This window comes from Furipterus horrens, unplaced genomic scaffold (genome assembly GCF_987537825.1).
Source record: "Furipterus horrens unplaced genomic scaffold, mFurHor1.1.pri manual_scaffold_5, whole genome shotgun sequence".
Lineage (NCBI taxonomy): Eukaryota > Metazoa > Chordata > Mammalia > Chiroptera > Furipteridae > Furipterus > Furipterus horrens.
The window spans coordinates 163,592,044-163,605,670 of record NW_028327175.1 but is presented as its reverse complement, the minus strand read 5'-3'; the positions used below and the strand labels follow the sequence as shown (position 1 = coordinate 163,605,670).

General features: G+C 48.1%; 1 protein-coding gene across 3 annotated transcripts; it reads right to left on the bottom strand.

Moving 5' to 3' along the window:
* Positions 1-1,587: 1,587 nt before the first annotated feature.
* Positions 1,588-6,586, bottom strand: PLAU (plasminogen activator, urokinase). Of its 3 annotated transcripts, none has more exons than XM_090278241.1 (11): positions 6,477-6,586; positions 6,079-6,166; positions 5,592-5,625; positions 5,325-5,432; positions 4,844-5,018; positions 4,561-4,652; positions 4,163-4,373; positions 3,793-3,941; positions 3,035-3,175; positions 2,535-2,683; positions 1,588-1,866 (listed from the first exon to the last, which is right to left on the bottom strand). In XM_090278241.1, the coding sequence occupies exons 2-11, from the start codon at positions 6,133-6,135 to the stop codon at positions 1,690-1,692; spliced, it is 1,293 nt and encodes a 430-aa protein (XP_090134367.1). In that variant the 5' UTR covers positions 6,136-6,166; positions 6,477-6,586; the 3' UTR covers positions 1,588-1,689. The 3 variants fall into 3 exon arrangements, with proteins under 3 accessions (XP_090134367.1, XP_090134364.1, XP_090134365.1); XM_090278238.1 differs by lacking the exon at positions 6,477-6,586 and adding an exon at positions 6,260-6,368; XM_090278239.1 differs by lacking the exon at positions 6,477-6,586 and adding an exon at positions 6,260-6,368 and having other exon boundaries at positions 6,097-6,166.
* Positions 6,587-13,627: the final 7,041 nt, after the last annotated feature.

Below are 13,627 nucleotides of genomic sequence, written 5' to 3'. Positions count from 1 at the left end.
AGTCTCTGTGGGTGGATCATAGGCATGCATATATTTTTAAAAGGCTCTCAGGTGACTTGATTAAGAAACACTGCCAAAACCCATTAAGATAGTTTGGGAACGCCAATATTTTGGCACCCCACTATATCTACCAGCCTGCCTCCTACACCCCAGTTCTTCAGAAGCTGATATTTGGTTCAAAATATATGCTCACCTTCATTATGATATCAAACAGCTTTAGATTCTGAGCCACCTGGTCTTAGGGATAGCAATGGCAGGTCATGAGCTCCAGTAACCTATTGAGAGAACTCAGCACCACCCACACACAGACATTGTAGATAAAAGAAAATTATGTTTTCTGTTCTCTGAGTGCCACAGACTCAAGCCATGGTGGGTTTTGGACCAACAATTTTCGCTCACACAGATGTTCTCCTTGGTTGAGATCAGCCCAAGGAGAATATCATGAGACTAATGCTAAAAAGCGCCACCATGCAGTTGTACAAGGTGTGCGTTGTGCAAAAGCATCAGACCGAGGAGGCAATTGGGAGCTGACACCCAGCCGGCACACCATTTACCAAGCCAGGGGCCCCTGGCTTACAGCATCTTTTTGTACCGTATGTGCTAGGAAGGGCCTCACCTATCACTCTCCTAGCCTCTGCTTCCCAAAGCCCCACTAAGTCTAGGGATGCAGCCCCACAAGAAACTCTGGTGTACCTGCCACCAGGGTCACTTTCTCCTTTTTATGATCCCCAACTCCCTTCCACACAAGCACCAGAGAAGAAACAAAGTCTTCAGAAAAATCACATTTTATCATCTTTATTCACAATTACAAAAATAGATATAAATAAAAATAGCAGAATATAATTATTAAATATTCAGTGTATAGGAGTGGCCCTTACCCCACAGAGTGAGGAGTGTATGGACTCAGCTGGAAGGTCAGAAGGGATAACTGGCCAAGAAAGGGACATTTATATGAAAGTGAAACTGAAATTTTAATGCTGGTCATGGGCCATGCCCCAGAATGATACATTCATAGGCATCAGGAATGACCCAAGACCTCTCTTGACAGACCATTCTATGTGACATCGTGGTCCACACAGTTTAGAGAAATATCTAGACTTATAGTCAGACACAGGAACACCAGCTCTTACTCGCGCTGACTACTCACCGCCTGTGCACAAGTGTGCAAACATACATATGCATATATAATATTTCCTGATACATTCATGGAATGTCACAGTCCTTCCCTCAAGGTATTAAGTGTCCCTATTCCCCAAACCACTGTTCCCACATTGGCCAAGCTCCATCAAGAGACCTCAATTCTGTTACATTTCCGAAATGGGAAATTATTCATTTCCCAACAGTAGGCTTCATGGATGCCCACTGCAGGGGGAGCTGCCTCTTTTTCCCATCCGCGGAGATGCCATTTTATCTCCAGGAGACTTTAATCCAGAAAAAGACAGACTACTGGTCAGTACCATCCTGGATGAGGACCACCCCTCCATCCTGGCCAGAGGGGTTCTGGGCGCCCAGCACCCAGGCCTGTAACTGAGGGTAAAGCTATTGCTGCTCACCCTGGTGGGCAGCGCAAGCAAAACCATCTCTGCAGAGCCTATCTTCCTCAGTCTCTTCCTTATATATAGCTGGTGCAGATGGACCTACTGCAAAAATGACGGTCACCATGGGTGTGGGTGTCTCCCTGGGGGCCATTCACAGGGCTCGGCCATTCTCTTCCAGGGTGTTAGTATGGATCCAGGACAGGAAGCTTGAGACCTTTGTGTAGACACCTGGCTTGTCCTTCAGGGCACATCCACTGCCCCAGCTCACAATCCCAGTTAGAGTCATGCGGTCTTCGATGGAGCAGACCAGGGGCCCCCCTGAGTCTCCCTGTTTAGCCAAAGACACAAAAGGTGAGCCCTGGAAGAAGTTAGGAGGGAGCCATTGGATCCTACCACCCAATCATGCCTGAGAGAGATGGGAAAGTTTCCCAAAATCAGAGTCCTTAGGGACTACCATTTCCTACAACATCAAGTTTAAAATCCTCTGCTTGGCTTTCAAAGCCCTATTATTTGCCACTATTGCACCTGCATTCTCAGACCCTTCCTCTTCTCCCATCCTGGAATATGTTGTGCTCATTCTCATTTTTATAGCTTGCAACTGAAATGCTCTTTTTTCTTTCCTCTGCCTCCTTAAACCCCTACTGAGACACATTCTCTTTAAAGCTTCCCCTCGTGGCCATCTAGTTGGCATTCACCTCCTTCTCCTAAATATCTGATCATTTATAACTCCCACCACATGCTGAATGCTGAGCTGTATGATTTTCTATTGTTTCTTCTTATTCCTCTCTCTCCCCCAGTCTGTGCCTAGCACAGAGACAGGCTGATGCTAAATGTTTGGTAAAGACATAAGAATTGGTTTAAAACTTCTAAGACTTGAACTCTTGACTCTGGCTTCTTGGGGCTTCGGCTGGAGAGAGGCTCCCCAAAGCTGGCAGAGACATGCCCAGGAGCCCTGGAGAGATTTGAGGATGATGGAGAGATGCTTAGAACTCTCACCTGGCAAGAATCTGTTTTCCACTGTGGGTCGGCAGCACACAGCATTTTGGTGGTGACTTCAGAGCCATAGTAGTGGGGCTGCTGACACTTCTGGTAGGAAACCAGTGTTACAACAGTCATTTTCAGCTGCTCTGGATAGAGATAGTCGGCTGGATGGGAGGAACATGAAGGAATTTATGTTAAGATGTGTCTGTCCAGCCTTCCCACTGGGACTCTCTGCCAGGGAGGGTACCAAAAAGTATTCCTAAAAGGAAAAGCCCCTATTCCTTTTCCGCCCAAATTTGAGTTTTTATCCCAGCTATAGTCCCTCACCCCCCACCTATTTACCTTTATGGTCCACCATTCCCTTAAAAATGGTCCCCACCCCATCCTTAGACCCGTCTGCTACCTCCACAGTGCTCCTATCTCTATCTCCACAGTCCTCCTTAATCAAGCTGAGTTCACTTCCAGGTGACAACACTCCTGCAGGACCCTCTCAGCCAGCCCCAAAGGTCACCTACCGCTATTCTCTCTTCCAAAGCCAGTGATCTCACAGCTTGTGCCAAAAAGAGCATCATCAAACGTTGTGGGCAGGCAGATGGTCTGTATGAACCGGGATGGTTGTGCACACTGGCCCAAGTTGGAACGGATCTTCAGCAAGGCTAGGGGAGGGGGAAGAGATCAGAAGGGAAAGGTTGCCACCTGGTCAGGTGGTCTCCATCTCTGTGCTCCAAATGCTGAGGGAGCAGCTGTCTATCCCAGGTCAGTTAGGGTCAGAGGTCATCCTGGGAGGTGTGCAGGTAGGATGAAACAAGCCTCCCCTGCACCATGCCTCATGGGCTTTGTTCCGGCTGCTGACAAAGGCTTGGACAGCCAGGGCTACTGCATACAGCTGTATGAGGTTTTTTCTACAAAAAGCTCTGGCTGAGGATAGCTGGGCTGAAATCCAGCCCAATGCCCTCTCAAAGGTCTACATCCTGGGACAGACAGAGCCTGCATCTAACATAGGAAGGGTCATCCCAGGCCAAGCCACCTGCCTAGAGGGCCACTGCCACCCAGAGAAGGCTACCTATTTTAAAACTCAGGGACTTTACAAGGGAGCACCAAGTCCCTCATATATGTGTGTGTCACTCAGAACCCTTCCCTACTTCCCCCTTTGTTGTGTAAAGTAGGGCCTTCAAGTTCCCCTGCATTTGCCACCTCCCTCCCACTTGAGTGTCTTTTTGAACCCCTCCTTTCCAGCCATTGTCATGATGGCAGATAAGAGTTTTCCGCTCACCTATATCATTGTGATGAGCAAGTGTGTCAGCGCTATAGTCCTCGTGCAAGATGAGCTTTTCCACCTCAAACTTCATCTCTCCACGTGTATTGGAGTTAAGCCTTGACCGACCCAGGTAGACAATGTAGTCCTCCTTCTTTTGGTGATTGCTATGGGAGGGGAGACCTGTCAGACAGTCTGACCTCATGAGATCCTGTTACTTCCTCCTTCCCACCACAGTGACCTCAGAGCATGACTTGTGCCCAAGGCTATGGGCTGCATGGTAGGGCTGACAGGGTATAATTCAAGTGGAATCCTTTTCTGGGAAAGAGAAAAGGAGGTGCTTTGGGGTAGGGTAGGAGGGTCAGGGAGAAGAGACAGAGGCACATACATGAAGCAATGTGTGGCGCTGACCACCCAGCAAGGACTGATGAGGCTGCCACCGCACACATAGGTGACAGAACCTCCACGGTGCCTCCTGTAGATGGCTGCAAACCAAGGCTGTTTCTCAATGTTGATGAATTCTCCCTCGACAATCTTAAAGCGGGGCCTCAGAGCCTTCTGACCACACTGAAATTCTGCTTTTTCAGGAGAATATTTTCCTGGAGGAAAAAGAGAGGGATGTCTTGGGAAGATAGGTAAGATAAAGTGTTCCTCTCCTCATCCTCTGACCTCCCAGTTTTGGGGGGCCAGAGAGACCTCCATCCTCATCCCTCCTGTGATGGAATAATGGGACTTAAGAATTTTCCCCTTTTCACCAACTATCATAAACAGGTTGGTGACACTTACCAAAAGAGCAGTCTTGCACATTGCACTGTTGGACAAGCTGCTTCAGGCCAACCTGCACATAGCACCAGGGCCTTCTCTGGTTATCTGGGTTCCTGGCAACAAAGAGGGTAGAGGGATGTCATTTCAACACAAAAGGTCGTTCCTGCAACCTCCCCTCCAAGAAAGAGACAACCAGAGGCCTTGCCTTTCTCCTACTATGGCCAGCACTTTGGGAGCAGAAGGGGATGTTAACAAGGGCTTCTGTGAGGCCATGGGCGACGTCCTTGCTGCCCACCCCCCTCACCTGCAGTAATTGTGTTTCCCCAGGCCCAGCCGAAGAGCATCAGGTCTTTGGGCATGGTACTCTTTCAGAAGAACGTTGGCAGAGTTCCAGGCCAGGCAGGGCCGGTCCCTTAAGTCGGTGTTGGCCTTCCCTCGGTAAGAGAGACCATTTCCCTCATAGCAGGTTTTTGATGTATCTATGGAAAGATGTGAGGATAAGAGAATATCAGAAAGAGGAAGAAGTTCAGACAGGCATTTTAGAAATGCTGTCATGCCTCACATGTCTCCAGGCCTAGCTAAAGACACCAGAAAGGGTCTCCTTCCATCATCTGTGCAGCCACAGCTTCACAAGACAATGTGTGTTTATGTGTTTGACTTGCGTATCATATTGCATAGGGATGGTGTCCCCCACTCTAACCTCCAGTCCCTAACCCCTACCTGCCCTTGCATTCCACTCATCTCTCCCTGCCCCCACCTCCCAGTTAGAGCCGGGATCCCCATACCTATCTCACAGTGCTCCCCCTGGAATTTCTTTGGGCAGTTGCATCGCTGAATGTTGGAGAAGTACTTGTAGGACACACAGGTACCTCCATTCAGACAGCCGCAGTTTGCTGAAAAGCACAAAGGGGAGGGGGGTAGGTAAGCAAGGAGCAGGAGAGGATGAGGTAAGGGAGGAGCCAGCCCTGCATCAGGGACAGGGAAGGGCTGCCTCCTGAGGCTTCTCCAACACATCTGTGCAGCCAGATATTGTGCAAGGGGTGGATACTCACATGCACCAGACACTCGATGAAGGTCACGGCTGCCCTGGAAAAGATAGAGGGAGGGGGAAAGTTCACTAAAGGTCCCATATTCCTGGGGCTCCAGGGTGTGGGTAAACTGGCCCCAATCCCAAAACTCACCCTTCCCTACAGCTCCCTCTCTCCTCACTGAGTCACATGTAATTAGCCCCCAAATGGAAGATCATAATAGGTTTCCAGAGAGAAGAAATGGATTGAGCCAAGTAAGCTCCACGTATCAGATGACAGGAGGCTGGGGCAATTCCAAAGCATTTTTCCTCATTGCCTGCAAGTGCGACCCCCCTGGTTCTCAAGGTCCCCGCTGCCACACCTGTCCTACTTCGCTGGAGGGCCTGGCCCTGCTGTGGATGGGATCTGGGGGACTCCAGCTCCTACGCAGTCCCTTCCTTCCCCTGATGCTGTTCAGGGGTCCTGCATGCCCCCTTCCACCCCTACAGGTCAAAGCAGGGAAGCCGCTCACTTCGCAGTTGCTACCAACCAGGGCACAGAGGAGCAGGTACGCCAGGGGGACTCTCATGGTGGCGAGGCTGGGGCTCCAAACAACGGCCCTGTAAGGGAAGGAGAAGTCAGGGGAAGAAGCGGAGGAGCGCGAAGGCGAACCGGGTGGGTTACTGCAGTTCAGGGCAGACCCTAGGGGTCACCTGCGAGGGGAGCCCGCGGTCGTCTTCCCTCTCTGGGATTCAGGGGTCTCGGCACAGCCTGGACCCGCACCCGCGGGGAGAAGCATAGGCACGGGGAGCAGGAACTCGGCGCGCAGCCGCTGCCGGGCCGGGGCAGCCGGGGTTGGGGGAAGGGAAGCCCGCAGGAGTGAGGGCCGGCGCGCATCAGCTCAGCGCTCTTAGCGTGGCCTGCACTCACCTGCAGCTGCGGCGGGAGGGGCGAGGGGCCGCGACTTGGCTGGCAGGTTGACACCCTGATACGTGGCTGGGTTCTGGGGCTCTAGCTTCCCCGCTATGCTGCAAGCCCGCGGCGCGGGCTGTATATTAAGACCCGCCTAGGCCCTGGCCCCGCCCCAGCCCGGGATCGCCCGGTCCACTCCCTTTCCTCTCCTTCTCTGGGTAGCGCCGTGACCTGGACCCCTGCGAATTTCTTCATCTATGACTGAGAGTGAGGAGCGGCGTGTCTCAGGCGGAGGGGACCAACGAGGTGTGAACTGAGAGATACAGAGGCATCTAGATTCCCCGCCCCTCCTCCCATTCATCTGGCCTAGATCCCGTCCCAGTGCAGACCACCTGTCCACCTGCACACCCAGTTGGTGAGAGGAGTCACTCCGGAGACTCTCTCCCCTGTTCAGCTCTGACGCCTCCCTCCAGGTCCCCTAAATCAGCTCTTCAACTTTCCACCCTCGGCCCCCAACTGCTTCGGAGAGTGAATGAGAACCCTGGGTACAGGGGCACAGTTCGCAGTTCGCATAGCCGCTTCTCAACGTGAAAATGCACACGGCACATGCTCGCTGAAAACACACATAAAAACCTGCTAACGGGGGCTGCTTAAGTCGGATGCCGGCTCTTCCAAACTCATCAACACAACCTGTGCATAAGACAAAACTGAGATAATTGCTTACCAAGGTAAGGGAGTTTGCTAGTGGATGGGGAAGGCGGGAAAGCGAGGTAGGGTTTTATTGAGAATTTCCAGTTCGGTTTAAAGGCAGTCTTTGAAAGTGAGGGCTTGATGAGAATTAGATAAGGGTCGCGTTACAGTGTTGCAGAATTGTGAGAATGCAGTCTTAGGGCGCAAACTGTCAGATGCTTTCTATCGAAGTGTTGACGGGTCTTTAAGGAAATTCCTATAATGAACAGCTCCTTTATTTGCCTGGGCCAGAGTATAGTTAGTTAATAAAGACAATGAAATAGCAAAGTCTTATTAATGTAGAGAGAAAGCCGTAGAGGGGTAGGAAGTTCTGTTTTCACCTCTGAGGAGAGGAATTGGGGAACTGGAGGACAAGAATGAAAAGAAGATTAATTTTACACTGTTTAAGTTTTTGAAAACGTCTTTGTATCATCCATTCCAAGAAGATAATTATAGCTTTTAAGTGCATGTTTATTTAGTGTTCTACTTCATCACAGGGCATTGTTTCTAATAAGATAAAATTATTACTTATCAGATAAGACCAAGCTCCAATAAGACTGACTGCGTGCGCATAAAGGACTTAACTACTCTTCTTGCCAAGGCAAACAGTTGTGTAACATACATTTGCACACGCACATATCCCTCAGGTGTAGTTGAAGGAGCACAGTGGGGACTCTGAGGTTCACTCACCCCTACCACTTTCCCTTTGTGTTGGGAACCTTGGGGTCACTTCGATTCTACCCACCAGGATAGTCTCCTTTAATAGAGGGGAGAGGTCTGAGTCCCTATGATTCACTAGGTTTCCAAGGCCAAATCCAAGGCTTGGTCCTCCTTCCTACCTAGACCTAATGCATTTTGCTGCCTGGAGAACCTGGATGTTGAATCTGGCTCCACTTGAGAGGGACAGGAGGATGAGGGCAGGGAGAATACCAGGATGGTAGAAAAGAAGAAAGCCTCTTTGCTCTGTTATAGCCAGAGGTCTCAGGTTGCCGGCCTCTGCCTGGGGAAAGTGTAAGTTAACCATCCAGCTTTAGGGAGGCAGGTGAACCATTGCTCTCCAGAGAGAGTTTTCTGTGCACAACAAGCTAAGCTGCCAGCCGCCCAAGGGATGGACTGAGTCAGAGGTGCTATAGGTTTCAGAGCTGGCCTCACTACTTCCTCTAGAAGATTGTGGCATGCTTTGTTTGGATTTAGAACCCATTAATTGTAAATAAACGTGATCAAAATGTAAACAGAGGTGTTACAGCCGTAGGACTTACACCGAAACTCTTAGGTTAGTTGTCAGGAAATTCCCAGCAGACTGTCATGATTCACAGAGCTCCCAGCAGCTCTCATGACTCTAGATTACTTGGCTGGAGGCTGTCATGCTGATTTTGGAGGGCCTGATGACCTCATTTCCTCCCCAACAAAGAGGCTTGGAGACCGTTATGCAGCGTGACACCCCTCTCCTCCCTCCTTCCTTCTGTGTCCTCTTCACCTGGTCGAACAATGCTCGGGACTCCAACTCGTCACAGAACTTTCTTTCCATTCTGTGATGTTTGGCACTCTGTGAAATCTCCATGTCCATCTTTTGGTGCATAGTCTGCTCTAGTCTTTCATTTCTTTGAGGGCAGAGACTACATCTTAACTCTCTTTGTCTCTCCCCCAGCATTTGTGCATCCCTTGTTCACCTAGGTGCTTTATTATGACTGAATCAGTGAACATGTGGGAACAGACTGCTTCAGTGCGCCCTAAAGGTTTTCCTCCTCTCTGTCTTTTTTCTTTATTTTTCTCTTGCCATAAAAAGTGGTACTGGCACTGTTTCTGTCTTGTGCTAAAAAGCACTTTAAACTCACAATTGTCTTGTGATGTAGTTGGGAATCATTATACCCATTTTGCAGGTGAGGAAAATGAGGTGGAGAGAAGATACATAGTTGATGAATGGCAAAACCAGCACTAGAACCCAGGTTTTCTGTTCCTTATTGCTGTGCCCTGTACCTCACATTCTCCATAAGAGAGGGGTCTAAGACAGCATGCTGTGAAAAAGACAGCCAGGTGATGTAAGATGTTGCAGCTCAAGGGAGTCCTCCTGCTGGCTTTGGAGGCCTCCTTCCAGAAACACTCCTCAGAGAATGGGCTCTGAGTTCCTGGAAAGGCCTGGCTATATGTAATATGAGTTGTTCACTTGCCCGAGTTCCAGGAACTAACTTGGTGGTCTAGGTTATCTGAAGTTTCTGTCAAGAGTGGGAGAATGAAACTAAATGTGTGTGATTTAATTCTGTTCCTGACTCTCACAGTAAAGTCACCAGCCCCCTGCCTCCTGAGTCAGATGTGGGAGCGGAGACTAATGGAGGGGACTCCTTTCCTAGAGCTGCTCATAAAAGAACAGGCAGACGCCAGGTGTTTAAGGAGGACCAGGATGTCAAAACTTAGCCCTGAGACTGTCCAAGAAACTGGGTCCCTGCAGGGCTATTTTCTGACCAGCATGACCCAAAGCAAAGTTCACGTCAAGTCACAGGATGTATTTCTTGGTTGCTATACATAGTACTATTGAGAGAGTGCAGTACCTAGCCTCCAGTCTGCCACATCCAAGTTGAATGACATTAGGCAACAGCTCCTCCATCCACAAAATGAGGCAATGCCTGCCCTGCTTGTGCCTCACTTTGCAGATTAAATGAGATCATGCTTGTGCGGTGAAAGCATTTCTTCATTGCTTTGTTCACTGATTTGATATTTATCATGGACCTACTATGTGCCAGGCATAGTTCTAGATGCTAGAGATAGAAGGATGAACTTTGTAAACTATAATTCCTACCCGAGTGCATGCCTGCCTTGTCTTCCTGACTATGGCTGTACTGACCCAGAAGACCAGACCATTCTCTGGAGTCCATCCCAGGATTCCAGTTAAGTGGGGACGCTGTGTCCTTAACAAACAGTTCCCAGCAACTGGCCAACTGCATGTGCTGCTGGTCCCCACAGCCTCAACTCCTACTCCCTCTCCTCTCCTCTCCTCTCCTCTCCTCTCCTCTCCTCTCCTCTCCTCTCCTCTCCTCTCCTCTCCCTTCTGTGTGGCCAGAGCTCTTCTCTTTCCCACCTATACCTGGGCCAGACAGACTCCTCTGCAGTTCTGGGAAGGAGGCACTGAATGCTGGTCATATAGCTTCCTTGGGTCTGAGAACTCCTTTTCCCTGTGTGTTTGCTTAGTCCTGAGGGGAAAGATGCTGATCTCACTCACAGGAGGCACTGAAAACCAGGTCTTGGGCCTGTAACATGAGAGGGAAGCTGCTGAAGCTGCTAGGCCTCCAGTGGGTGTGGAAAGAATGGGACTGGGGAAGCCACATACTTGCCTCCTTACTCATGGAAAGCAAAGAGCCCAGGGGATGCACCCTGAGGTTATACTATCTCAGTTGCAGCATGAATGGAGGAGCCAAGTTGGAGCTTATTACCTTAAAGGAATGTTGTTCATTGATTTCCAGACTTTCTAGAGTCTGAGTCCCCACCAGGAACAAAGCTAGACCCAGGCCCTAGCTTTGCTTAGAGCCCAGGTTATCATGTTGGATGGCAATGGCTGCTTGACTGGAAGCTAAAGGGTGTACCTAGGAACAAAGGGCTAGAAACTGGTGGATTTGCTGAAAACTGCCAATAAGTCAAGGACATTTAAGGAAATATGTTTAGCCAGGAGCTAGTATTCTCAAAAATTTGTTCATAAGAAAACCAATATAACATTCATAGCCCATGTGATATATAATTTCATGTGCTCGTGGCTCTCCCAGACTAGATTCTATATGCTACTCTGCCTTCAAAGCAAGTGTACACACCTCCCTTTCCGTTACACAGAGAGGAAAATAGAGGGCTAATAAAGGGAAGTGAATCATCTGAGTTCATTCACTGAAAATGATGAGATTCAGAATTCACCGATTTTGAGGAACCTCATGACACATTTCCACCCTCCGTCCTCCTATTCTTAATCCTCACTCCTCCCTTCCTGAGCACCCTCAATCACCACCCTCAGTCTCTTTGTCTTCCTACTTCCTACCCACCTGCAGAAAGTGCTCCTTTACTCCAAGGAGTGACTGATAGCAGTGTGATGAGGCACCAACCAAGTGCTGTGGAGAAGGTCAGTCTCCGTTTTGAAGGTATCACAAGACAAAGTAGATGCAAGTCTGTGGGAAGAGGGAGCAGGGACACAACACAGCAGGGATCCCCTGAGATAGGTGTGTATGCAGAGTGAGTGGATGGAACAGTATACAGGTAATCTAACCAGGAGGCTCTTGCTTACTTTGAGAACGGTGGTGGTAAGAAGTGTGATAGGAATGAAAGAACAGAAAGTCTATTCTTTCCAAGGGGATATTATAATCTACCTCTTATTAAAGACAGATAACAATAGCCAACTTGTATTTGCTTTACATTCATTTTCTTTTTTAAAATTACCAACAACCTTTAAGGAAGGCACTACTAATATCACCATTTTATGGGCGATAAAACTGAGGGTAAGAGCTTAAGCAGTTTACCTAAGGTCACTCTATAGGTAAATGGTAGCATTGTGCATCAACAAGACCTAGTTGATTCCAGGGTTTGGAGAACTATCTCTGAGGCAGTATCATCTTCAGTCAGGAAGATGGGGTACCTGTCTTTATATCTGGTAATCATCCTTCTTCTAACCCGTGGTGCTATCTCAAGGTAGCCCAGATGTCCAAGTAATGTCTGTGTTGATTGCTGCCTACCCAGCTCAAGCCAGAGTTTGATAAAAATGGTCTTCCTTTTGCTTAATATAACTAGCCACCCTTGGGTCTGCTGGGTCTAGTCAGAAAAGTGAACATTGGGTCTTCTGGTTATGCTTATACATTTGTGTGGATCCCTGGAACCATCAATGGCTAGTCTTCCTTTCTCACAACAATTATTCACCCATATTTATATAGTTGGGATGCCCTAGGGTTCTTTTGTGGAGAAATAAAAATAGCCCCTATTTATTGAGCATGCGTTTTATTTGGCAGGAATTAGGTAACAGTATGCATTGTCTCCTTTAATTCTCAGTGAGAGAGATGCAATATCATCCCCACTTTATAGATAAGAAAACTGAGACTCTTAGAGGTTAAGGTCACACAGCCAAGTCAATACCTGGCAGGTCACACCCAGGTTCCAAATGCTGTGTTGCTAATCATAATGATAGTGTTGTCACTTTACCCCTCCCTGAGAGAGAAAAAAGTACCCTGTTGAGTAGGTGTCAGAATCTGTAGTAAGAAATATTCACTAATGTTATTTTTTTCCAGTTTTATCTGATGATAAGAATCACCTAATTTGAAGGTTTAAAAGTATAAAATTTCAGGTACTTCTTTGGAAACTCTGGTTCATTAGATCTAGGATGGGGCCTAGGAACCTGATTCCTAAGATGTATTCCAGAGAATTCTTATCACTAAACAAGTTTGAGGGAAATTTCAGCCAATGCATATCTAGGGAGTGTTGATTTATTTTTTCACCTGGGAATGCCCAGTGAAATTACAAACTTTCTTTCTCCTAGGGCTTCTACTCCACCCCCATCTTAGGGATGGAGGCCAGAGAACACAGGTGGGAAAGGTCCCAGACTAGAAGGCCAGCTTGTGGGCACATTTCCCAGACTCGTGAATCAAGGAGGGGATGTACACCTGAGAGCCTTGTGCCAACCCAGCCACCCTGAGGTGGCTTTTCCAAAGATGCTGTTCTCCAAACGTTAATTGCTTTAGCACTTTTAGACTTTTTCTCTTTTAGATCCTAGTGATAGTTTCATTTTTAAAATGTCAAATGGATGGCTCATGAAGGGACTTTTTTATAGAGAGACTAAAATAACTTGGAGAATCAGATAACCCTCAAAGTCATGGCAGTGAATGAAAAACTGGCTTCCTAAGGCCTCAGGAAAATTGGGAGAAACTGAGCAGAGGTGAGAACAAAGCAGAACTGAGTAGACCTGTACTTACTAGTACCTTTCTATCTGTGATATTTCCTCACAGTGCTTGTGCTGCTCCCCTCCTAAGCTTCAAGAAGACCTTCTCTAGTTTCTTATTTTTCCACTCAGATCTTCTGATTTCACCTGAATAGAACTGGATTTCCAGAGCATTGTCCCTGTGCAAGGAGAGTGGGAACTACCTCCAACAACACTGGACCTGGCAGATTGTGGAATGACCACAACATTTGCTTTTTCAGTCTAGAAGAAAGCAGCAGTGACATTCTCCCCATGCTGTATGTATTCAGTCAGCCTCTTCTATTTGTAAAGAAAATTCTACTCCAAGTTACTTCCAAAATACCTACTTCCAAATACCTAAGGCATGCCTAGCATTGTGCTAGGCCCTGAGGGCACACAGAATAGACGTCATCCATGCCCTGAAGAAGTTTAAAATCTGGTAAGGAAGACAACAAATATATACATAAAACAGTTAAAAAGCCATTAAGTGAGCTGGCTACTTAAAAAAACAAACAGCAAATAACAA

Excerpts from the sequence above, each read along its gene's own strand:
- PLAU (XM_090278238.1), bottom strand. The coding sequence starts at position 6,345 with ATGCTTCTCCCCGCGGGTGCGGGTCCAGGCTGTGCCGAGACCCCTGAA. Across the intron at positions 3,176-3,792 it reads TGCTCATCACAATGATATAG|CCTTGCTGAAGATCCGTTCC; the intron begins GTGAGCGGAAAA and ends CCCCTCCCCTAG. Across the intron at positions 1,867-2,534 it reads GGAAAACAGATTCTTGCCAG|GGAGACTCAGGGGGGCCCCT; the intron begins GTGAGAGTTCTA and ends TTGGCTAAACAG.